The sequence below is a fragment of the Bombus flavifrons genome, chromosome 5, assembly GCF_040668555.2.
Source record: "Bombus flavifrons isolate JBK064 chromosome 5, iyBomFlav1_principal, whole genome shotgun sequence".
Taxonomy (NCBI): Eukaryota; Metazoa; Arthropoda; class Insecta; order Hymenoptera; family Apidae; genus Bombus; species Bombus flavifrons.
Window position 1 is genome coordinate 3,752,388 of NC_138446.1, and position 23,890 is coordinate 3,776,277.

The window sequence follows — 23,890 nt, forward strand, 5'->3', positions numbered from 1 at the left end:
GCTAACGAAGATTTAAGATCATTTTTTAGTTAAATGTTTGCATATAAATTGCTTCTTCAAAAACAATAACAACTTAATTGCCACAGTACAATTACTTAGCATTTATGCACCGGTGCGAAAAAAAATCAGCGAGTAGATAAATAGTTCGTTCAATAAGATGAGTTTATAGGTTCATATACACAGCCCATACATATGCATACAGAAAAATAATGCATCAAATATTGTTTGAATCTCGAGTTCACTGATCGGTGAATGATTTCCTATAGTTTCTCATGAATTGTTGCGAAAAATTCACATTATTAAATTAGAACAAAAACTATTTTTACAAGAGAAGGTTTTACAATATCGTTTATGGTGTTAATAACAACCTCACTTACTACTACATTGCTGACACAGGATCTTTTAACAATAAAAACACGTGTTAATTCAATATTCCAAACATAATTTGCATGCCGTTCTTGTTACAGTTAATGTATCATTCTAGAAAATTATTTCTTAACATCTCCGCCAATTTAACATGACAATTACCCCTTTACCTTCTAATTAAAAATTCATGCATGATCAATACTTCTACCTTGCTTATATAAATTTAGAATCAGAGTAAAACGTGTTATGAGTTGCAACAAAATTATATAGGGATTTAAATTCGAGCTTGTTATTAAATTTATTCAGAGATAGAGTTCTTATAAAGACTTCAGTCTTTGATTTTGTCATGTTTATAGATTGTAGATCTAATATAATCCTTAGTATTTTTCTTGATTTATTAATGAATTGTAAAATATTCTATTTCTGAATAATCCGGATGCAAAGGAAATTTTGAATCAAGATTTTTTTCTAATTAACAGAGTAATTATGATAATAAATTATAGGATATAACGGATTTTCTTTCCATATTTTTCCTACATTAAAAAGAAGCACACAATAAATTCAATCCTCCTTAACAGACAAAATTATGATTTCATTAATAATGATATTTATCTTCAATGATATAATTTATCTAATTCTTAGCGTAACCGAAATTTCGACTAAAAGAATTGAATAGTTCTCGTGTCTTAAGTACAAATGCTACACACTAAAAAGTATTTTTTTTATTAGGACATAATTTATATGTATATACTTAAATAGAATGTACAATGTGTAATTCAAAACATAAATTTCTTCGGATATAATCTTTCATGTATTATGACTATAAACAATATTAATTCAGCTCTCACCTCATTTTTTTCTCGTAATACTTTCATTCAATATTATGTCTACTTACTCATTGCATCATAATAAATATAATTATCCATAAAGTATATTAGAGCAATCTGTTAATTCTTAAAGCGATGTTATTTCTTGGCGAGGCATTGTATGGAAATAAATCTGTTGAAAGTCTTCTACTCGTTTTAGAGTAAGTACTTTTCAACGCTGTAAAATGTTACAGTATGTCACGATGCCATACCCATGTTTTTTTCGTATGATCAAACCTATGCGCTAGCCATTGCTGTTCTAACAATTGGTACCTATCTTGATTTAGGTACAGAGGTTTCCCGCGTCTATAAAACGAAATTAATAAATGTAGTATAATATTGATATATCTCTAGAGAAGTAAAATAATATAACAAAAATTCCAATATAAATGTATTAAAAAATAGATTGCACTTTTTCAATATCTTATCTGATATTAAAATGAGACTCTTACTTCAGATCTCTATCTTCTTCCTCAAAATCATCGAGATATAAAGATCCCCATAAACAGACACGTTGACCACGAATTACTACAATATAGGTTGATGTCACCACCAAATATATACCAGTTCCACCTCCACAATCTATCGAATGCTATAAACCAAGGAATAATTATGTTTATATAACTCATATATTTTTATGCTCATACAAAGGAAAGCATATATATATATAGATAAAGTACTTACTTGAACAACCTCGCATACATTCCACTGCTTGCGATTTTGTTTTAAACAAACGATGGCACCACACAATAAGCAGATACTAATCTCCTGAGGAATTGAATGACCTTGACGACACTGTCTTCCATGATAATACTAAAAATGAATAATCATTTATAAGGTTTTAATATTCAAGTATAAAATGATATATAAACTATAATTAATTATATATATTCATACTGTGAAAATCTTCTCATATTCCCTTGGAAGGCTCAGTAACTTGGGTACCTGCCACGACACATGCTGTTCCATAATTAAATACCTGCCTGCATCGCTTTGATTTACGAAAGCAAGGAATTGATCACACCACATACGGGGCACCGATATACTACTTTCGCTATCTTGCCAGTTCAAAGCTACAGCAGAGTTAAACATGTTCCAATCCATATTTTCTGTAACTAATTCCAAATAACGAACTAATTTCGCAAATTCAGTTTGTGGTGATCTAATTATAGGTAACGGTTCCTCATATAAATGATAACGGAGCAATGCAGCTACTCGTAAAAATGGTAAACACATAAATTGTATCTGAAATAATATAATTATGTATGTGACAAAGTATCTTAAAAGGAAAACAAGAAAATTATGAATTATGTTAACTAATTTGTACCTACCTGTTGTTCGATACTGTGCATTTTATCTCGTGCATATGGTGTACACGATGAAGTAGATGGATCATATAAAACAGTATCTGAATGGTAGAGTGGGCTATTATTGAAATATTCAATGATTTTGCAGAATATAGTTTCAGAAGATATAGGACCGCGCTCGATGCATTCTCTTAAAAATGTATCTCCTAAAAATGTATTTCTCTCTGCTTGTGTGAGACCACCGCTTATTTGTACTATAACTTGATAGTACAATAAGTTGTAGATTACTTTTACTACACTAGAGAAATACGCTGAAAATAAATAATTAAATTTTATGAAATCACTAAAATATTTACAAATGAAGTTATTTACTTACCTTGATCGGCATGCAAAGGTAACAATAATATAAACTGTATAAGAAGAGCAGTCGGATCTCTGAGAAGTAAGGGGACTTCTCCCTCGTGTAATGTTAATGCGAGTGGAGTTGCAGGCTCTGGAGGCAAACCAGATAATTGTTGCCATGTGTGTTGTACCGGCCAAATCATACATAGACGTGCATTTTTTGCCAGAACATCAAGAAGTGCAACTTGAAAGAAAATGTTATTAATGTAAAATTTACAATCCTAGTTATTTTTAACTATCATCAACAATAAAATAAATGTACCAATGCAATCACGTTTTGGCCTTAAAGGTATCGTGGTAGGTGGTGGAATACATAATGATCCACCACGTTGAACAAGTTCAATTTCAAAATTAGTTCGTGCTATAGAAGTTATGAAAACGAACAAACTCTTGTAACTATGTTGTTGTTGACACTTAGAATTTGTGCATCTTGTCATATCCTGTACTGCTTTACGCATTGCTTCAGACAAAAATGTTCGTCTCTATAAAGAATGTATATGTTGTTAATTGCAAAGAACATATAAAGTTGCAAGTAAACAAAATTCTTGAGATACTTACTGTTGATGGGTTTCGTTGTACCTCTTTTAGAAGATTATTTATCTCTGAGAGTAATGTAGTGAAAGGGACGTAAGGAGATCGGACGATTGTTCCACGCTTCCCCAATTGAGGAGAAAGTGGAAGAAAACAATTAGCTAACTGTCGACAAAGTGGACATAGATATTCGCCACTATCTACAGCAAGAGAAAGCTGTCTTTGTTGGTGACCCAGAGACTTTACATATGGCAATAAACAATCTAAATGTAAATGATGTCCACACGTTTGCACATATACACCACCTTCCCAACCTAGATTAACGGATAACAGCAACGAAATCTGTAAAACACCAATAAGAATGTATATAAATTGTTTTACTGTATTCAATGGATGTTATATGTTAAATATTTACAGTATCAAAATGTCGGTCCATTGCATCCATTCTACGGTCAAAATAGGCACCACGTGTATCACACTTTGGTATAGGCGGATCATCATCAGAAGTAGGTAAAAGCAATCTATCTGGTTGCTGTCGTTCATGACCAATTACACTTGTCCCCTAAGAATAGAATTTATATAGAATTAAGTAAGTAGTCAATAAAAATGAAATTATATGAATAAAATTGTACGAATTTAATTACTTGAACTAATACAACAAGACCCATAGGATTATCTTCAGTACTAGGACTACTTTGACTGCAAATAACGCAATCGTATTCTTTTTTGCTAGTTAATTTAGTCGCATTATCTTTTTGATCCCAATCCATACCCGATACCCCTGCTTCATCTAAACAAAACATTATAATTTTTATTTACATTTTGTTTACATACAGCACATGAAATTCATTATATCTTATATACATATTTTATCCTTTATATTTTACCTGTTTCCATTGCTTTTTCCATGAATTGCTTTCGTTTATTGGCAAATTCTGCCATTAATTTTTGCTGTCTTTCTTTCGCCCGTCTTCGTCTTTCTTCTCTTTCTCGATCTTCTTTCTCTCGCTGTTTATCTTCGCTTTCCTGCATACTTGGCCATAATTTGTTCCTAGCTTCATTTATAGCATCTTTGCACATAGGATCTAAATTTGTAATTTTGTTCAGTATTTGCGCGATAAAGAACGGACCATCACCAATTCGCGATTCTGTTGGTTCTATGGTTGAACTGCTACTAGCTTCATTATCTGACATTGCAATTTGTTCAGGGTTATAACTATCTGGAACACCTGACAACTGTGAATGCAATTTTAACAATAATGTGATTATACTCTCGTCTACTTTTACAGTTTGTGATTGTAATGATCCACCCTAAACAGAAAAAAATTTATAAAATAATAAATTAATAAATATAACAATTGATTTACTAGAATATACGTAAATCATTACCTGAGCATCTCTTCTTTTGAAATGTTTATATGAACTTGATGTAGATGGAACAATTTCTGTTGTTGTTACTCTAGAATTACTCAGTCTTGAGTACACTGTGGGTGCAGCAACTATTTCATTACCAGCCATAACAGCAGGTCGTTGAGGTGCAGGTGGCAATGCAGGTTGACCACCAATATCTGTATATAGTTAATAGAGATTGAAAAAAGAATACAAGATTTTGAAAACATGTTCTAATATAAAACGATATTAATTAAAAGACATTCGTTTTAGTGTCTTTTTCTATATAAAATTAGTGTCTTTTTTTATATGATTAACATAAAAGAAAGCAGAGTATATACATATTTTGCAACAGTACAGAATGCATAACATTGATAAGAAGGATATAACTATGGTTAAGGTGATAAGATTAAGTAACATACTGTTTAGTAAAGGAGGTGATTCAATGGCAAGAGCCATGGATTCTTCAGTGGTTGGTGGCAAAGCTCTTTGTAGAGGTATTAAATCATCTTCACTATTAGCTTCTGATATAGTAACAATTCCATCTTCAGGTACAAAAGTTATTTGAAATTGGTCTATAAAATAATTAAGAAAAGAATAAGACATCATTGCGATATTATATAATAGATTTAATCAACACCAAAGTATCCATTTTATAGTTAAGAACATACAGTATAATATATGTATAAAATATGATATATATTGTACCCTATACTAACACAGATTAAGAATTTTATGTAGAGGAACATTAAAGGATTGTTTGTTTTTAATATATACATAAAATTTACAAAACTTACAAAAATGGAATTAGTTTATCAATGCACAAATATTTAATTTACAACTTGTTCTTAACTAGTGTGTTTTATATGATTACTTAAAATATATGAAAATACAGAAACAAAACATACCATTTGGTTGAGGTAAAGCAGGTAAAGAAGCATTCACAGCAATTTGTAACCCAGTGTCATTAGTAATAGTATCTAAAGATGGAAGAGCTAAAACTTCTAAAGAACCCTCATCTGTTGCATCATTTATCATGAGTGAAGTTCCAACCTCAGCCATTTCACCTTGAATTTCCCACTCAAAATCACCTAAAAAAAATGGCAAAATGTCAAAGCAAAAACTATCATATGTAGCAAGATGTAACCCATTGTAATTTAATGATAGCTTTACTCACTATCTGAATTACTTGGCTCCGACTCTTGGATCAAGATGACTTGAGGTATCACTGTCCTCAAATTTTCTGATAAATCATCACTTTTGTACCAACCACCTAGATCCATATCTTTTATTATACGAGATGATTCGTCACTACTATTATATTGACACAAAGGATTCATCTAATAAACATGAAAAGAAATAGTATTATTATTTTATAATTCTGTAATTCTGTTATAATTAGTTACTTACAGATTTATCAGGTATTTCTGCAGTAATTACTGCCATTTCTAATAAGTAAATAGTCAGTGCCATTACATGCTCTGATATGTTGTGTCCATACACAGCCTTATATAAAATTATTAAAATCATAGCATGAAAAACTCTTGATCGTAGTACAATTCGTGGATCATCATATGCTGGTGAAACAGGAGCAGGATGCCTAAATGGTGGCCATGGAATTGCACTATTTTTTAATTTTCCTGATTGTTTTACACTGAAATATTTACAAAATATTTAATGAAAGAACTAGACAAGATTATGAAAATTAAAATAAACCAATAATTTTATATATATTAAAAGAACTATAGTACAACGTTTTTATGTTTTTTTAAATTATTTTTTCAAATGTAGTTTATTTACTATTCAGTAAAGCGATCCATTGCCATCTGGAAATCTCCTTTTTGTGCTGCTCTTAATAAAACATGTAAAGGATCAAATAATTCTTCCCAAACTAGACGTGGTTTTGGACCATACATTCCTTGCTGCATATTTCCACTAGCTTCAAGATTAGGTGCTCTGTACACTGCAACCTGTAAATCATATTTTACAATTTGTACTATAAAAAAAAAATTGTATTCTGTTTAAAGAAATATAAAACATACATCAGCTAATACAGATTCGAAATCTCTATTTTGGGTACTACCAGAACGTTCGGGCATTAACTCCATTAATTGACTATGGGTTTTATCTCCCATAGATAATAAAGTAACCATTTCTAGGCGGGACATTTCAGGATCAGATAAACCTATAATAAGACCATATTTTTTATATACATATATGTATGTAGATTTCATATGTTATCAATGAACTTAAGAAAATGGTATGAAGAACTTACCTAAATTTGTCCGAACATTAACCAATATAGCTAGAAATGTTAAAAAGCTTTCTAACATTGGTGTGTCATGTTCTCCATCCATGTATTCATTTTGAGTTCTATACAAACAAAGACTCATCTCCTGTTTTATATGAAACCTAATGGAATAAAATTATTGACAAATATAACTGTAATTTAAAGGGTATGTATAACATAAATATATGTTTAATAAGATACTGAAAATTACTTTTTAACGATTGTTTTTAGAAAAATATCTGGTTGTAGCTTTGTTGCACAAACTTGAAGTAGATAAAGATCTGCATCTACCATCGAGTTACAAAAATTGCACTGTATGTATGTCATAATTTGACCTTTTATTTGGAGACCATTACGCACCCACAATCCATTTAAAATTTCATAAAAGGCAACCTAAACAAAAATTCATTGTCTTAATTTTCATTATTTTAATAGCTAACAATATATTACAGCAGCATAAGATATATAATATATAATGTAGCACAACATGAAATAGTATAAAAACTAAGTTCGAAAGAAAGGTATTTATTGAGAAATTATTTTATTCCATAGCTGAAGGTATTATTTTTTAACGTATGCATGATGCGTAAAAAAGCTAACGGTACTGAAAAGAGTTTCGTTTTCTATAATTTCAGTTACTTTAATAATTGTTAAATATGATACATAACGTTAAATAAATGAAATACAAATTTTTCTAACATTAATGAAATTTTATTTAACATGAAATGTTCAGGTATACTATTGAAATAAAAAAGATAAGTTCTAAGCATGTAGAAGACAGCAAAATCTCTATATGTGATCCATTACTTATAATAAATTTGTACAAAGATTTAAATTTATTTGTCATAATTTTCATGTATATTCATATACATTTATCATCTGCTTTTATGCACATGATATTGTTAACATGTAACGTACGAAACATTTGAAATCCAAATATAAGAAAGACGGGTTCCCATAGAATACATGATTCGTAGACTATGGTAAATCCCCCACTTAATCAACCAATCCCGTCACTGGAAAGAATTCCAACTTTCAACTGCTGTGTTGTCAGTTCGTACTGTTCCTAGAGATTCTACAATCAATGAACAAAGAGGGGACATTTATAGCGTCCGAAGAGCTGACTAAGAGCTCTTCCTCGTGTCAGTGTGATTAATTCTTCAGCAATTTTCCGAAAACTTGATTCCATCCTTATAATCAGTATAGTTTTAAAACTTGTGACAATAAAGAAAACAATTCAATAATCAAATGATAAAGGAAGAAAGAAGAGCAAGATCGGATCAGTGTTATTTGTGCAAATTAATTTCCTCTCGATTCAGTTGTCATTGAATTAAAAAAATGGCCACAATTAATTTGAAGATTATTTTTATTTGTATGTTATGCGCAGAACGATTTACATATAGTTTTGAATTTGGTTATGTCGATGTAAAAGATTTAATAAAATTTGGACATGAGGTGGTGATAGACATTTTCGAATCATGGGACTTTATACGACCAAAAGATTCTGAGTATGACAACAATTTGCCATTTGTTCACAGAATGGAGAAAGAATTAAAGAATCGTATATCGAAAATATCGCAACAGATTGATACTTTTCAAGAACAGATAGATATGCGTTTGGACAGCATTGTGGCTAAACTTTTAACTGAGATGCCGTTACAAGAAAGGCTTGATCAAAAGTTACGTATGATTGATCAATTCGTTGGGAAAATCAACGATTTATACAATGTCTTCCATTTGTATTCGAAAGCGCCTAACAAATACGAGAGGTACACATTAGAAGATTTCGCGAGAACGTGCGTTTCCTCGAGAACGGATGCTCTCCCTGATCTTTTGAAAAGCATTCATCGGCTTTTTGTTCCTTCTCCCGACGAGATTCTTAGCAGAAGCGTTCTCATATTATTGGCAAACCAAATGCAAGTAAGTTTTTGTAGATTTTTAAACACATTTTCAATAAAGAAAAATGACGCGTAATAGTGGGAACATATGTATTTTAAACGTGTTTTCTAAAAACTTAGAAAAATAAAAATTTCCTTCAACTTCATGAATTTGTAAGATAATTTTTTTAGATTATATGAAATGGAACAAATTTTGAAGTATTTAATATTTTGGCGATTCGAATATCCGTTAATGTACTGTTAGAAATTAGTTAATCGTGACTATCAAGGGGTATTACATACGGGAGAATATCATAGTGATCAAATGACATCCGACAATCTGTACCTATTCAAATTACATACTCGGTACGAACATAGATAACACTGCAATAACTTTGCTATTGTTTATTATCCGAACAATCTTTTATTTCGTGTATATTTTTTTCTTTTTAAAGAAATCGGTAAAAAAAATATAGAATAAACTTAACAAAGTTAATGATATAGGGGAAATAGACAATGATTTGTTTAATTATCTAACAAACTCTTGCGTAAGCTATATTCTCTCCAATTTTGTATTATCAAAAATAATTATCAAAGAATTGTAACGTGATCGTTACAACAAAAACTTAAACATTTTAAGTCTACTCTGCCAACGAGTGCATTTTACAAAAAAAGTTTTATTAAATCAATCATTCAATGTAAAATAAAGAGCAAAAGAACGAAATGCAACATTTCTGTTGGAACAACAATGATGCAGTTTGTGCAAACGATTTAAGTACGAAGTATGAAGAGAGAGAGAGAGAGAATGAAGAGGAGCATGCGCAGAAATATGTAACACCATTAAGCCTCGAACGATCCCAACTCGAGAGGGGAGGAACACAGAGAGTCAAATGACGGGAACAATAACGTAAAGTTCTTAGTAGAGCCTGTGCATACGAGGAAAAGTGTTTGTTTCGGAGGTATATTTTCGTCGTATCAAAAACACGACTATCAATTACTTTCCAACTATAAAAGACTACTATTGAGCGAATGTTTGTGCAACGATATATACAGTGAAACATTTCTAAACAACATAGAATTAATAATCCAAGTATTTAAAAAAAAAGGATAATATAAGATTTTTTAACAGTTTACCAGATTTCAATGCTTTTGCTTATTACGGTCGAAACGCTTCAATTAATCATGCTAACCTTTCACGGCCTATATAACTTTCAAACGTTACTTTCCATTCGTTAATAGAATAGAGCCATTGGAAAAAATAATGTTAAGATTAAATCGAATATTATTTTTGGGTTATCAGTAAATAGTGTGATGCTAGTCAAGTGTAGTATATATTTTACAGAATATAAGAACGTTAGGGGATTTCGTTCTTAGATATTCTGTCCGAATAACAGTACCACCTTAAAAGTTTCTCACATCGTTCTGTCGTGTCGTCTTGAATACTTGCACGCAGGATTTGTGTTGTGTGTAAATACAAATGCGTCACGTTGAAACAATATTTGTACATTTTAAAATAGTCACATAATATTTCACATTTGTACATGTATACTCGTTAAAAAGGTATTTATTGATATATCTGCGAATAAAATATGTATGAAAATAATTTAACCTTCACCTTCGAAATCGATCTGTTTGTAATTAGATAACAATAAATATTAGATATAATTCGTGACTTGTTACGATAGTTGTCAATGTAGCGTCAACGAATATCATAAGATATCTCTATTTATTTAACTGTGCAGAAGACGCAATCGTAAAAATCCCATCAAAGGTCGCTATATATCTGAGGGACAAAGTAACTTAAACTCTATGCTGCAATGCTTATTTTTGACAAAAGAACTGTATAAACATATAAAGTCTTTAATTATACTAAAATTAATACAAAACATAATATATAGATATATTTACGTATATAAACTACATAATTACTAATTTAAATGTAAAGAATGAACAATTTTTAAAAATATTTAGAATTAGATTTAACACGTATCTGTCAGATCAACTGCGATTTCCGGAGGATTAAAAATAAATAATAAAGAAAGAAATATTACAGAAATTACTAACTTAAATCAACCGATATTAAAAACCAATCACGTTTTAAATAGGGATATGCACATGTAATAAGATTACGATAGATACGACAAAACTTTAAGAGAGGCTATCTTTAATACAGTGAAACCGATTTTTATAAATTTTCAATTATTATAAATTTGGACAAATATGATTACCGACTCATTTTTTTCCGAACAAACAAGTATCGCTTCTTAAAGATTTCTATATAAGACATCACAACGATATGAGAAACTTATTACCTATATCGAAATGAAAGGACAGGCGCTCAAAATATCGATCGATTATTGTCGAAATTGTCTGAATCACCGGAAGAGCTAATAGCTACACGCGGATGTGACTCATGTTTATATGAATTAAACGTGACCTACCGGAGATAAAAAAGTATTATCAATCGAGAACGAATCTCCGAGATGTCATATATCTTAGTAATTTTTCCGTGAACGAAACGCGCGATATGATTCTAATCCAATTACTGACGTATCTAATTATCAATGTAATCGGTACATTCGACCCTTACCATTGAGCTTAGCGTGTAGCAATCTATGTGTACATTTCGCATAAACACAGTATTATGAAAAGTTGTTATAAACATACGACGTCTTACTGTCAGAGATTCTAAGGCCGTTACGTATTATGAATAGTGTTTTATTTTGGTATTTTTTTTCAAATTGTACGAGGAATCTCATTCTGCATTATACGATTGATTTATTCCGAGCCGTGAGAAACTTGAGTTGTAGTAGACTTTTAAGTAAGGTCAAAGTAATGACAGCTATGTCACACTGTTTAATTCCGTATTGTTAAACATGACTCACCATCAATAATATTTTTGATATGAAAAACAACAGGGGACTAGAGGAGGAAGTACGATATTTACATACCAATTCGTAAACGATAATTATAAGAAGTTACGGTACTATAGAATTTTGTCAGCTGAATTTTTATTCATGTACAACTTGTTTAAAAAGTGAATACAAATGTATCTTTATTTACTATGGTTACTGTGGATCAGCAATATGACGCACGGCACGGAATGAATCACAAAATATACTAATTAACTAATTAATTAACAAGTAAGAAGAGTGTACACCAGACTATTTATGTCTGCAAAATACTCTTGACTGAAATATTTAACTTATCAGACAATTGTGCATTGAAACAATTTCTTTTAGCACGAATTTCTATCTTATATTTCCATACAGGTATTAAATATAAGTCCTTATGCACCGGTTCATCTATATATATACATATATATATATATAATTGAAAAATTTAACCCTTCAAGAATCAAATAAATAGACTACAAAATGAAGATACGAAACATCCATGTATGCTTTCTATTTTTCTGCATAATATGGGGAACATTGGGTATAAAATACGATACAACATTGATCGATGAAATGCGAAATAAGTTGTTGCAATTGGAGAAAACATTAGAGAGAGATTTGTTTCACTCAAGGCTCCACGAGTTTGAAGATGGTGGAAAGTACCTATGGCTCATAAAAAGTTTCAAGAAATTCGGCGATGAACTAGAACGAAACTTCTCAACCAATGGTTATGAAAATTTAAATGCATTGAGTTCTATTTGGTTATGGGCTCGAACAGAAAACGAACTAAAAGGAATAGATGGTCTGTACCAAGTTTTTCGAACGATGCAACAGGAGATAGTCGGCAGAAAGATTCCTCTTGATATACCGAAGCTGAGCGATTTCTGGGATATAATTCTACACGATCCGAATGCGTCAATTGTACGCGCCCTCACTCGAATCGGTGACCTGATAGTGCACGAAAAATTGTTCGTTTCGGCTTATCAGGTACAAAAATAAATAAACGAGTTGTAAAGAACTTCCAATTCTGATGATCAACGAAGTAGCGAACGTTCTTCTTTGATAATTAGCAATTCAAAGATTTAAGAATTTATTGTTCAATATGGACAGATTTTGTATTTTCTTTTTCTATTTGTTTTTCACTAGGAAGCAGCTTCGCAAATTTGTAATGAAAATCAGTCGCTTCAGCAATTGCTCTATAATTTATATACAACGGTAACCCTAACGGAAATCAAGGGTTATGGTATGATCCAATTCTCTTATAAGCTACTGCGGCTTTATAACCCAGGTATGGTGCAGTGACTGTTATCTGTATATTGCATAACTTGTTATTTTCTTCTCCAACTTTTGTAACTATGTTTAAAAATTTTATGCTATAGTATACAGTTCACAATCACTATTTTATCATATTTAAAAAAAAATATTCTGATCGCTTATTATTTAAAGAAAAGTATGCTGCACCTAATATAGTATATTATTATTGAAAAATTCGCTTTCTAATTATAATAAACTTGATGTAGGTACTAATTTCACTGAAGAAATGGAAGTTGTGAAGCAACAGTATGAGACGAGAACGATGGAAACTCTGCGGGCTGTTAAAACAGCCATGGCGTTTGCTCCACGACAACTCTGGAGATGTGATGCGAGATCACATAAATTAGGTATATTTCCTACTTTCGCGTGTAACATGTGTAACAAATATAACTGAAACAATTGTTACAGATGAAACATACACCAAATTAACGCAGTTGTTCCAAGGATATATTGTGAACGAAGTGGACTTAAACAAGGACTCGAGTTGTAGAGAAAATTGTGCTTATTACGAATATTCGAAAGTTTATGGATGTTACAAAAATCAATTTTGCTCCCAACAGCGCAAATGTAACGGTCGAATACTAAAATGCGAATATATTGATTCCGATATGTGGATTTGTCCTTCGGTAAATTGAAAATTTTTTCTGCGTTCGAATGTTATATAATAAGAATGTATGTGAAGTGTTTATAAATTATTTTAGATACAGGAAAGTGATCGAAGATACGAATACATAGAATATGAAAATGGTCGACTGTTCGGACAAAAAAATACTTGCAAGAGAGGAACAACCAAAGTAGATAGCTGGTGGCGTTGGTTATTCTGGCACTGTAGCTATTGTTTTTGTTACTGTGATGACAATAATGTAAACTCTGATCGATACTTCAGCTTAAGGGAAGTTGTATCTGATGTAGCAAACAATAAGTAAGTGACTGACTATGGCAGATATTTTAGGAAGACTCTTAAGATGTCATTGCTTTCATAATTAATAATAATATTATTTGTTACAGAGTCGTGACGGGCATCCGGTTCAAGAAAGTGAAGCAAATAATACATATGCAGATACAGGAAGGTGAATTGATGCCACATGGATACATTAATAAATCCACTATATGGTGGAAACCAATAGAAGAGTTCAGTGTATTAGATAACAATGTTAAAAATGGTGTTGACTATCACACATTATCATGGGAAAAAAGGGGGTTAGATTTAGATGATCTAGTCCTTGATGACAATTTGCTTTTGACAGGTACATTTATGTGTAAATTTATGTTTCTTTCATATCCCTTTTTAAATATCACGCTTATAATACCTATTTTTCAGGACTCAAGTTCCGAATGATTGGTTCACGATTAAACTTAGAAGCAAGAATGACATCTTTTAATTTCACGACTGGGAAATTAATAAAACCGCTAGAGAGGAGTTTCTGGATCAGTCATGATAGAACCAATAGGTAAAATCTGCACATGTCTTGTACATATTTTTGTATACTTATGAATGTGTATTTGCTTATCTAGCATTATAATTATTTGCAGAACTGAAGTGACATTTGAGAATCCTGATATACCAACTCGATTACCTCTTCTAGCACTACCAGACTCGAAACCATTCCAATACCTGAATTTTGCACCAAGCGATCAAAAAAATGACGTTGCTCAAAACACAATACCATTCATTGATATTCAACCAGTAGAATCAAATCCACCAGTTCCAATTGCAGGTGCCGGAATTTTTCATAAAGGCCGACCAGGATCGGGTGGATTTGTAGCAATGAGATTGATTACGTATGATTTTAGTAAACATTTACAAGTTGATTTATCTCCTTCTGCAGATACAGTTATCGATGCTCCAAATGAAATAAGAGTAGTATGAATGTAATTTATGCGCGTATTACTAAGATATAGTTCGTAATTATCTTTTGTGTTTTATTTCTACTTTCATATGTCTTTCATTAATTTACATTTAAATTTGATAAGTGTGATTTATAAAATTGATTATATATCAATAATAACTCCCTTTTTTTTTTAGAAACAATCCTCCATTAAACAATTGTTTTTTGTGCCATCTTAGCATGTATAATTCTTTTAAAACAACATATCACAAAAGTTAAATTCCTTTTGTATTTTCTTACACTCCTAATTCCGATAAGACTTTCAAAAATGATACTTGCTACTTTATAAGGAATTATATTTTATTGTTTAAATAAGAAATTCATAGATTTTCTTTAATATTATGCTATTGAAATAACTTAATGTAAACCTACTCGTTGCTCAAAGTATTTTTTGATATTTTGATTTATTAAATAAAATAACTATCCGAAAAAAACCAACCGATATCCATATATATCATATACACATATCATCTCAATGAAATTCTACTAAAAGTACTCAATGACATACAATATGAAGATATGATTCTTTATAGATATTTTCAAATATTATTTTAGTTCTATTTAAAATACTGTACATGCACATCATAACTACATTGAGAGAATATACTAGGAAGTAGAGAAAAGTACTTACCTGAACTCGTAAAGGATGCATCATTAGAAGATGTAACATATCAGTAGGAGGTAATAAATCATTTAGGGTAGCTCCTTGTTGACGCACAGCTTGGCACATAAACACAGCAAAGTACCGATGCAATGGTAGATGAAATGATACTTGTAAACTGTCACTCTGTAACAAAAAGAAGAGATATTGGGGCTATAATAGTATTGATACCTTAATTCAACTAATTAATTGCATATTAGGAAAAATAGAAAATATGTTATTACAAAATAAACATTTAATTACTTACCACATTTGGATGAGTGAAATTTATGGCGTCTAACCAATCTTGTAATGCAGTGAGACAAAATGATAGCACCCTACGGGTAAGAGCAGCACTTTCTGGACCACGTAAATGAGAAACTAAAGCCCACATTGGATATGCACTAGCTTCTAATTCGGCACTAAACGCAGCGTAGTACGTATTAGATTCATATTCAACGTGTTGATTTAATTCTCGTTGATTCACGTTCATTCCTAGGAATAAGCACAACAAAGTATTTTATTAATGTATCAAAAATATTTTATGTGTAAAAGTAACTATAATTACAATTGTACAAAAGTTAAATAATACCTTGAAACATAGATAGGAAATCGAACCACATTTCTAAAAGTGTATCATCGCTCATAAATCTAACAGCTATAGGCTTATGTGAAAGAACATTATTTAAATCTGATACAATAGGCCAATAACAGTGTTCCTTCATTACTTGTCGTTCACAGTCTACTACATAATGAAAATTTTTATCTGGATCTAAAAAAATAAGAAATTATATTTAATGTTAATAAACAAATATCGAAAGTTCAATAGAACTTGTACAAATATTACCCACCATGTAAAGTGTTTTGAATCAATATCTTACTCATCATGTACTTTAAAGCTATTACCATAACATGCAACAACTTTAATTGATCTACCATTTTCAATGCTAAACTTTCATTACTGAATAGCTGAAATATAAAGCACAAACACATCAAGCACTTTCTTTATTATAAATATAATATTATTCTTGGATAATACCTACCTGTACACTGACATGGACCACCTTGTTGCTTAAAGTATCTGGGTCTGTTGAACGTTCAAGCATCATTGAAACTCTACTGTAATGTAATACAAATGCACGAGTAAGTGCTTCTTTATATTCTGGATCCGGTAACATATTTAATAGCAAACAAACTAATTTCTGTGGAAATTGATAAGCTACTGTCCAAAACATTAATTCTTCTAAGAAAGTAGTATGCTGTAAATGTTCTTGTAATGATGCACACTCTAAAACAATATAGTATTTATTGTAAATATATTCTGCTACAATTGTAGATATACATTAAAAAAAAAATTTACCTTTATATTCATCAGGTGGCTCTGGATTTGGCAAAGACCTTACTGCATTTTGATATATTTCGTTACTATCTTGGCAATAGCTATCATATTCTGGTTCTCCAGTTGATACAGTAGGATCCATAAGACTTCTATACTTTTGTGGATTGGTAAGAGCTGATGTCATAACATGCCTCATTAATGCACCCATTTTATTGAAATCAATGAGCATTGTTAGATATTCATCTGCATCTTGAATTGCAGCTTCATAATTTCGTCGACCCACAGTACTATATTAAATAAAATATTTCCACACATTACACATTTTTTATACTTCTAATAATTAAATAGAAAGATATATGATATACCAATTCTCGCGTAAATGTTGTATAAGGCGAAGAATTATTCTAGGCATCATTGCTTCTGCCACACACATTAAATTTGACGGAGCAGCTGATTTATCAACAGCGGCTTTTGGACCATGTCTATCACAAAATCTAGGACAACAATTTTATTAGATATCATTCTTTTCTTAAATATCAAGCAATTTTATTTGATAAAATTGTTACCCTGATTCCTTCATAACGGATGAGTCACCACAATCACAAGCACCACCTGCTTGACTTAAAAACATATTGAAATCATGGCCATAGTGATTGCCTTTTTTGAAACATTCTGTACATAAGGACATACACGGTGATATACCACATGTACGACAACGATATGCTACAAAATTAGGTGTCCAAACCAGTCCACATGTTGTAGCATTATCATACATTCTCACTGAAATGTTTATAAATATTTGATTTGGATGGATGAAAATTTAATCCAATATATGTTTTATAAATGTATGTTTCAATATGTATGTTTTTAAAGATTATAAAGGTTTTAAACTTGCATAACTACATTATTGAAAAATATAATTTTCTTAATTAGGTTAAAAACTTTCTAATACTTAATATTGTTCTGAAATTATTATTATTGATTTAGGCAATTTTTGTTTTGGCTTCAAAGTATTTGTTACATTTTATAAACTTTACTGTCATGTATTAAGATCATTCATGCACCTATATTTTCATAAATATAGCAATTTATATAAATATATATTTGACGGGTAATCTTGCTGCTGCCAAATACGCAAATTGCACTATACTTATATCACAGACTTCAAAATAATGCTCATAACAAAGCATATTATTTAAAAGTATCAAACAATGACCAGACTATGTTGCAGTAGTTATTAAGTTATCTTAGATTAAATTTATTTTAAAGATAAATTCTATATATTGCTTTTTCAATAGTTTAAGCATTTAAATTAAATATTATTTATAACAATATATAATATGTATTTATATATACGATATATTTAATAAAGTAAAAAATCTTTTAGAAACATGTTTCTAATGAATAATACTTGAAGCAACTGTATATAGTATAATCATAACATAGTGCAATATATAAATATGCAAAAATATCAAACACATTGCATAAAATATATCTATATTTGTCAAAAATATGATTAATGAGATAATACTGACAATGATCAATTCATTTAACTTGTGGGCTAGAATATGGTTGGATTTAAAAAGTTTCCGTACTGTGCAGTTTAAGAAAATAAAATACACATGGCGTACCTGTTTTAGCAAACTTCTCCGGAGTATGACCACTAGCTATTAACCATTTACACCAGTTGATAGTTTCTCTATCACCAATATCTTTACTAGGATTTAACAGTTCATCCAATAATTTACTAAGAGATGGTGGACATCCATTGTCATTAGCTAAATTGCTACATTCTGCATGTATATGGGCAGCTGTATAACTTTTACTCCTGTTCCTCAATATTTCAGTGCATAAATTAGACACCGAGAACATCGCGAAATATTGTCCTCGCGCAGCGAGGGTATCATTGATTTTGATACGTGTTGCGGTATCCTCCGAGAATGACGAGTGTACGATGTCACGTCCTGGCTTCGCCAGCTCGCCAAATCCCGCGGGAACACCTCAATGGACCTGTAAATAATGTAAATAGTTATTATTGTAATGGTGCGGATCGTTGTAAAAAGCGTAACCTAGAAATAACAGACTTAACAGCGGAAAAGAAATGAGCAAGTCAAGTCGGGAATCAGGTGATACCGATGTTAAAATTTCAGGAAGCCGACAGGACAGCCGATAGTTGCCTGACGACTTACACCTTTTTGCGTGTTTCTCGTGTGAAAACTTCCGGGAAACCTTTCAAGTAGAGGCGGCCCGCGGACCAGGGAATTCTCAACAACCTCCATATCAGTGAGCATCTCCCGTCAACTTTGTCTTCCTCATCAATTTTGACAACATGACGAAAGCAGCAAGGGACCGTTACCTTATACCACTCTCCTGAACCGTGGATTACTATCGACTTTCAGCTTTCGTGTTTCGACAAGTACTCGGTACTTGCACAATAATCGTCGTTGATACAACACACATTCACACTTACCGAACAGCAAAAGCACTCGATCACCAATCGTTCGATCAATTGACCACAGCTTATATTCTTCTACGGTACATCTTCTTCTTTCTGATCAAGAATTTGTCTATCTTATCGACAGAACAATGACAGAATACCAGATCTTGTTTTTCAATGAATGTATTTCATCAGAACGTTTTCACTACGTTCAAATCTATACACGTAGATAATACTCATTAGTATAGTAATTACCAAACAATATGCATAAAAAATTTATAAGAATTGATATAATTAAATAAAATTAAAAATATCGGTTAAAATATATTTATTTATTCACTTTATTTATAATCCAATCATATATGGTTCTTTGGACAAATTGATCTATTAAGGAGCGTAATACGTTTTGCGTCTATCATGGAGTTTCACATAAAAAGATTAGATATGTAATTGTGTACTCTGTATTTGAATAAAATTATGTCTTTTGTATATAAGTATTGCTACTAATTATTATTATTCGTAAAATAAGCGACGATTATTATTAACCATTGCTGAATCATTATTTAAGTTCAAAGAATTTCAACCAATGGGATACACGCAAATTTACGTGGCTACTTTGGTAACCCTGACTTCCAACTTCTCTTTTTTGGTCAACTAGTCGAGCGTGTACGTTGCTGTGGTGAACTAAATTATAAATCGCAGGTAATCTTAGTTTTCCAAATTCATCCAATGTAAATTAATTATGAATTAGTTTCTAGATTTAATAATTGATTGATCTATAATAATATTTTGCATTTATTATAATACTCAAAAAAGTATGAGGTGGTTAGTGAGATGGTATTGCCTGTTTCATTGTTATTGTTCTGTTTCTTATAAAATTTAAGTTGTATTCTTTAAAATTGATTATTATTTTATTCAAGCTAATTATATCGTATTACTAACGCTTATAAAAATATTAAGTTACACATTTAGAATTTCATCCATTTTCTTTATAGGTTATGTTTTATTGACATTTTGAAATACAACTTGTGTATTTCCTAGAAGTACATGTAGTTTTTAAATACTTACTAAATAACTTAAAATTACGTTTTATTTTCAGCCATGGTGCGTATGAACGTTCTTAGCGATGCTCTCAAATCCATTAACAATGCTGAAAAACGTGGAAAAAGACAGGTGCTATTAAGGCCCTGTTCAAAAGTAATCATTAAATTTCTGACTGTAATGATGAGGAAAGGTAAGGCTACACGAACATTTTCTTATTTATGAAATAGTAAAAGAATTGTTTTATTTCTTAACTTTAATTTCTGACTTTAAAGGGGTATTCTAGTCTAGAGGCATGAATTTCGGGCGATTTTTTAAGCTTTGTACAAGCGAAACAAAAAATATTTGTTTTTAAAAGTGGGTGCTGCCAAAAAAATGGAGTGTCGTGGCGTGCATAATATCAACCCTTCTGGTCATCCGAAACAAAAAATGCGAATGGATTCTTAATTAGTATGGATGCCGCTATCGTCTGAAATTTGGAAAAGTCAATACAACATTTTTTCACAAAATGACGGCCGTTTGAAAAAAAATTTCTTATTTCGCACGTTTTTTTGACAATTCCGAACGTTTAAAAAATAGTAATATTAAAGATTTTGAGCTGAGCGTAATCCGGACGATAAAGGAGTATATAAGGAATATTCAGACCAAATTTAAAATAAATCGGTTCATTAGAACTTGAGATATCGTGCACGCCAACTCGAAAAAAGTAGTTTCGAGAAAAACGCGTTTAAAGTTTTGGGACGTAGGTATTCGGGCAGCGTCTACCGTTTATTGCACATTGGTCCCGGTCGGACCGGAGCAGATGCTGCGTCACAAAAATGGCTGTAACTCATAAAATAATTGAAATTTTTGAAAAATCCTTTTAAGGGCATATTCTTGAATGTCTAAACTTTGGAAATATGAAAAGAAAAAATAGTCGATGTTTTCAAATTTCTAGACCAGAATACCCCCTTAAGTTCATGTACATATGTAATACATACATGATCTTTTTACCAAATTACTTTTGATGTTCAAGGATATATTGGAGAATTTGAAATTGTTGACGATCACCGCAGTGGCAAAGTTGTAGTAAATCTTAGTGGAAGACTAAACAAGTGTGGCGTAATTTCACCAAGATTTGATGTCCCAATTAATGATATTGAAAAATGGACCAACAACCTGTTGCCATCTCGACAGTTTGGGTATGTGTTTATATATATTGAAATTTATAGTGTTATATTTTATAGAGAAACTTATGGTTTTGCAATGAATATTTTTGTATTTTCATGGTGTAATTATAATTTATAAATATTTTAGATATGTTGTGTTGACCACAAGTGGAGGAATTATGGATCATGAAGAAGCTAGAAGGAAGCATCTTGGAGGAAAAATACTTGGGTTTTTCTTTTAATGTTTATTTAATTCAATAAAAATTTCTTAATATCGAAAATATTGCTTTTCTATATTTATTAAAATAAAGTAACTATCTTTGTACCTGATTCTTGTTTCCTTATCTTTTTCGAATAATTTACAAGCTTGTTTATTTTTAAAATTTTTACAATAAAAGAAATTTAATATATCTGTAGTAATTTATAGTAGTATTTATACTTTAATATGGTAGTTCTATGTTTCTCAAAATTAAAGGCAAATATTAATGGAAATGTTAAAGAAATATAATAGTAAAAAATTTAATTATCAGAGTAACAATTATTATTTTAACGTATTCTGTACAAATTTGAAATGTATATATTTCAAGGTACAATAACTTATAGAAACTATAATATAATATAAAAATAATACTTCTACATTGTTTATAATAACGAGTAATATTAACGCGTTCCAAATAAAAGTATTTTTTATTTGAAAATAAATTCTTATATGCATGTGATAATTATAAATTTGCTATAGCAAAAACCAACCAACGCATTTAACATCCAGAAAACTTCTGATTGGCCGCCGTATCTTTTTGTTGATTGGTTGAACAGCATTAGGGCAGTTCGAGCATGCGCGTGGTTGCGATTTCAACTTTACGCCTTCTGTGAACGCAGCCGATGACGGCCAGTCAACAAAACTTTGTAATTCGAACGAAACTCACGGACGGTTCGCATCATGCGTCGCGTCGTGCAAGTTTTTACATTTCGTTAGGGTTTCGTAAATAAAAGTTTTTCGATTGTGTTTTTAATTTGAATAAAAAGAACGTATTAGAGCATTTCTAACAAATTTAACGGTGTTGCCAGGTGTTACCAGGTGAGTGTGACCGTTTTGTGCCGCGTTACCTGGGATTTACCTGAAGAGACAACCGTACGGAAGAATGCATGAAAACTTCACTTCTCACGTACATTGCAATTGCTAGAAATAATAAGTTTCGATAAGAAATATGAAATCAAGTGCGTTGACATTTGGATTTTAATATTTTGAGTATATGTACAAGTTTACCTGTTCTATGATCGGTGTATCGTGCAATTCTCGTAAAAATTCATAATTTTTTTTCCCCGTTGCTGCAACAATTCTCGTGTGATCTCATCCGTTAATTCATACATCTTCCGACGATAAGATTACAAAGCTTTGTTTACATTTTTATGAGACTGACCGCATTTCACGTGTATAATTTCGAAAAATGATGCGGAATGTGAAAATGAACCGCAAGGTAACATCCAACGATACGTAATGCTAATTTTAACGAGGGAGCTTAGGAACTTGAACTATTAAGTCCAAGGTGAAAGAAGAAAGAACCAATTACCGTATTGCATTAAATCAAAAGTCGAATGGAAAACAGTACAGATGCTTCGAGACATTTGGTTTTTCGAAAGGAGGAGGGACTATGAGTGCAAGTAAAAGGAATGTTGTCTCACAGGTGTACGCCGTAATACTCTTCCGTTACGCCTACTAAAAAGAAATAACGCAACTCGAGGCTGAATTCGCACGTGAACTTAAAAATGTGGAGATCGTATAGGAATTGTTGGTACTCGTTTGCGTAACTTCGTCGTGGAATTTGTATGACGTTCCCGGGTTGAAGTGTTAAGGAAGTGGTGCAAGTGGGCAAGAGCGGCAAGGAATTCACCAAAGTAACATGGAGATGCCGTGGAGAAATGCAGTGGCGGACCTGTCGACCTTCCTGTTTGCCGCTGTTTATTTCATTTGGATCGCTGGAAGCGCCTGCGCCACCGGTGAGTTTTCGCGCCCATTTTCATCCCCTTCACCATTTTTTGACTTTCTTTCGCATATATCGCGCACGTTTTCTTTACCCGTACAATTTTTTGTTTAAAACGAACATCTTTTTATTAACTCTACTATATTCTTTAGGTCAATTTGTACGCGATTTTCTA

The 23,890-nt window shown here is 31.3% G+C and overlaps 4 protein-coding genes across 18 annotated transcripts in view; 3 read left to right on the forward strand and 1 right to left on the reverse strand.

Moving 5' to 3' along the window:
* Positions 1–144: 144 nt before the first annotated feature.
* Ubr3 (Ubr3 ubiquitin ligase) lies at positions 145–19,744 on the reverse strand. Of its 8 annotated transcripts, XM_069114338.1 has the most exons (31): positions 19,578–19,744; positions 19,192–19,477; positions 18,739–19,117; positions 17,674–17,887; positions 17,473–17,601; positions 17,129–17,394; positions 16,812–17,056; positions 16,620–16,737; positions 16,361–16,540; positions 16,037–16,263; positions 15,760–15,915; positions 7,363–7,544; positions 7,137–7,273; positions 6,904–7,046; positions 6,662–6,831; positions 6,272–6,515; positions 6,039–6,201; positions 5,770–5,952; positions 5,284–5,436; positions 4,862–5,040; positions 4,360–4,783; positions 4,117–4,262; positions 3,888–4,034; positions 3,500–3,814; positions 3,204–3,423; positions 2,916–3,125; positions 2,564–2,850; positions 2,130–2,477; positions 1,917–2,045; positions 1,685–1,824; positions 145–1,538 (listed from the first exon to the last, which is right to left on the reverse strand). In XM_069114338.1, the coding sequence occupies exons 3-31, from the start codon at positions 18,977–18,979 to the stop codon at positions 1,421–1,423; spliced, it is 5,814 nt and encodes a 1,937-aa protein (XP_068970439.1). In that variant the 5' UTR covers positions 18,980–19,117; positions 19,192–19,477; positions 19,578–19,744; the 3' UTR covers positions 145–1,420. The 8 variants fall into 8 exon arrangements, with proteins under 8 accessions (XP_068970439.1, XP_068970435.1, XP_068970437.1 ...); XM_069114334.1 differs by lacking the exon at positions 19,192–19,477; XM_069114336.1 differs by having other exon boundaries at positions 19,464–19,744.
* On the forward strand, positions 8,234–15,306 carry orion (chemokine-like protein orion). 3 transcript variants are annotated; one of them, XM_069114345.1, is made up of 9 exons: positions 9,851–9,987; positions 11,947–12,912; positions 13,072–13,213; positions 13,446–13,586; positions 13,648–13,865; positions 13,941–14,161; positions 14,248–14,486; positions 14,561–14,690; positions 14,773–15,306. In XM_069114345.1, the coding sequence occupies exons 2-9, from the start codon at positions 12,406–12,408 to the stop codon at positions 15,107–15,109; spliced, it is 1,935 nt and encodes a 644-aa protein (XP_068970446.1). In that variant the 5' UTR covers positions 9,851–9,987; positions 11,947–12,405; the 3' UTR covers positions 15,110–15,306. The 3 variants fall into 3 exon arrangements, with proteins under 3 accessions (XP_068970445.1, XP_068970446.1, XP_068970447.1); XM_069114346.1 differs by having other exon boundaries at positions 12,384–12,912; XM_069114344.1 differs by lacking the exons at positions 9,851–9,987; positions 11,947–12,912 and adding an exon at positions 8,234–9,071.
* Positions 19,745–20,098: 354 nt separating the features above from the next.
* LOC138180456 (small ribosomal subunit protein uS8A) lies at positions 20,099–22,014 on the forward strand. Its single transcript, XM_069114359.1, has 4 exons — positions 20,099–20,246; positions 20,644–20,778; positions 21,601–21,766; positions 21,882–22,014. The coding sequence occupies exons 2-4, from the start codon at positions 20,646–20,648 to the stop codon at positions 21,973–21,975; spliced, it is 393 nt and encodes a 130-aa protein (XP_068970460.1). The 5' UTR covers positions 20,099–20,246; positions 20,644–20,645; the 3' UTR covers positions 21,976–22,014.
* Positions 22,015–22,623: 609 nt separating this feature from the next.
* The window catches only part of sdk (sidekick cell adhesion molecule), a 42,720-nt gene continuing 41,453 nt past the window's right edge, over positions 22,624–23,890 (forward strand). For 5 of the 6 annotated variants that reach the window (XM_069113598.1, XM_069113600.1, XM_069113601.1 and 2 more), the window contains exon 1: positions 22,905–23,731. In XM_069113598.1, coding sequence (XP_068969699.1) covers positions 23,635–23,731 — 97 coding nt within the window. In that variant the 5' untranslated portion in view covers positions 22,905–23,634. Of the gene's footprint in view, positions 22,812–22,904; positions 23,732–23,890 lie in introns of those variants that run through there. The other variant, XM_069113599.1, reaches the window with a different exon arrangement.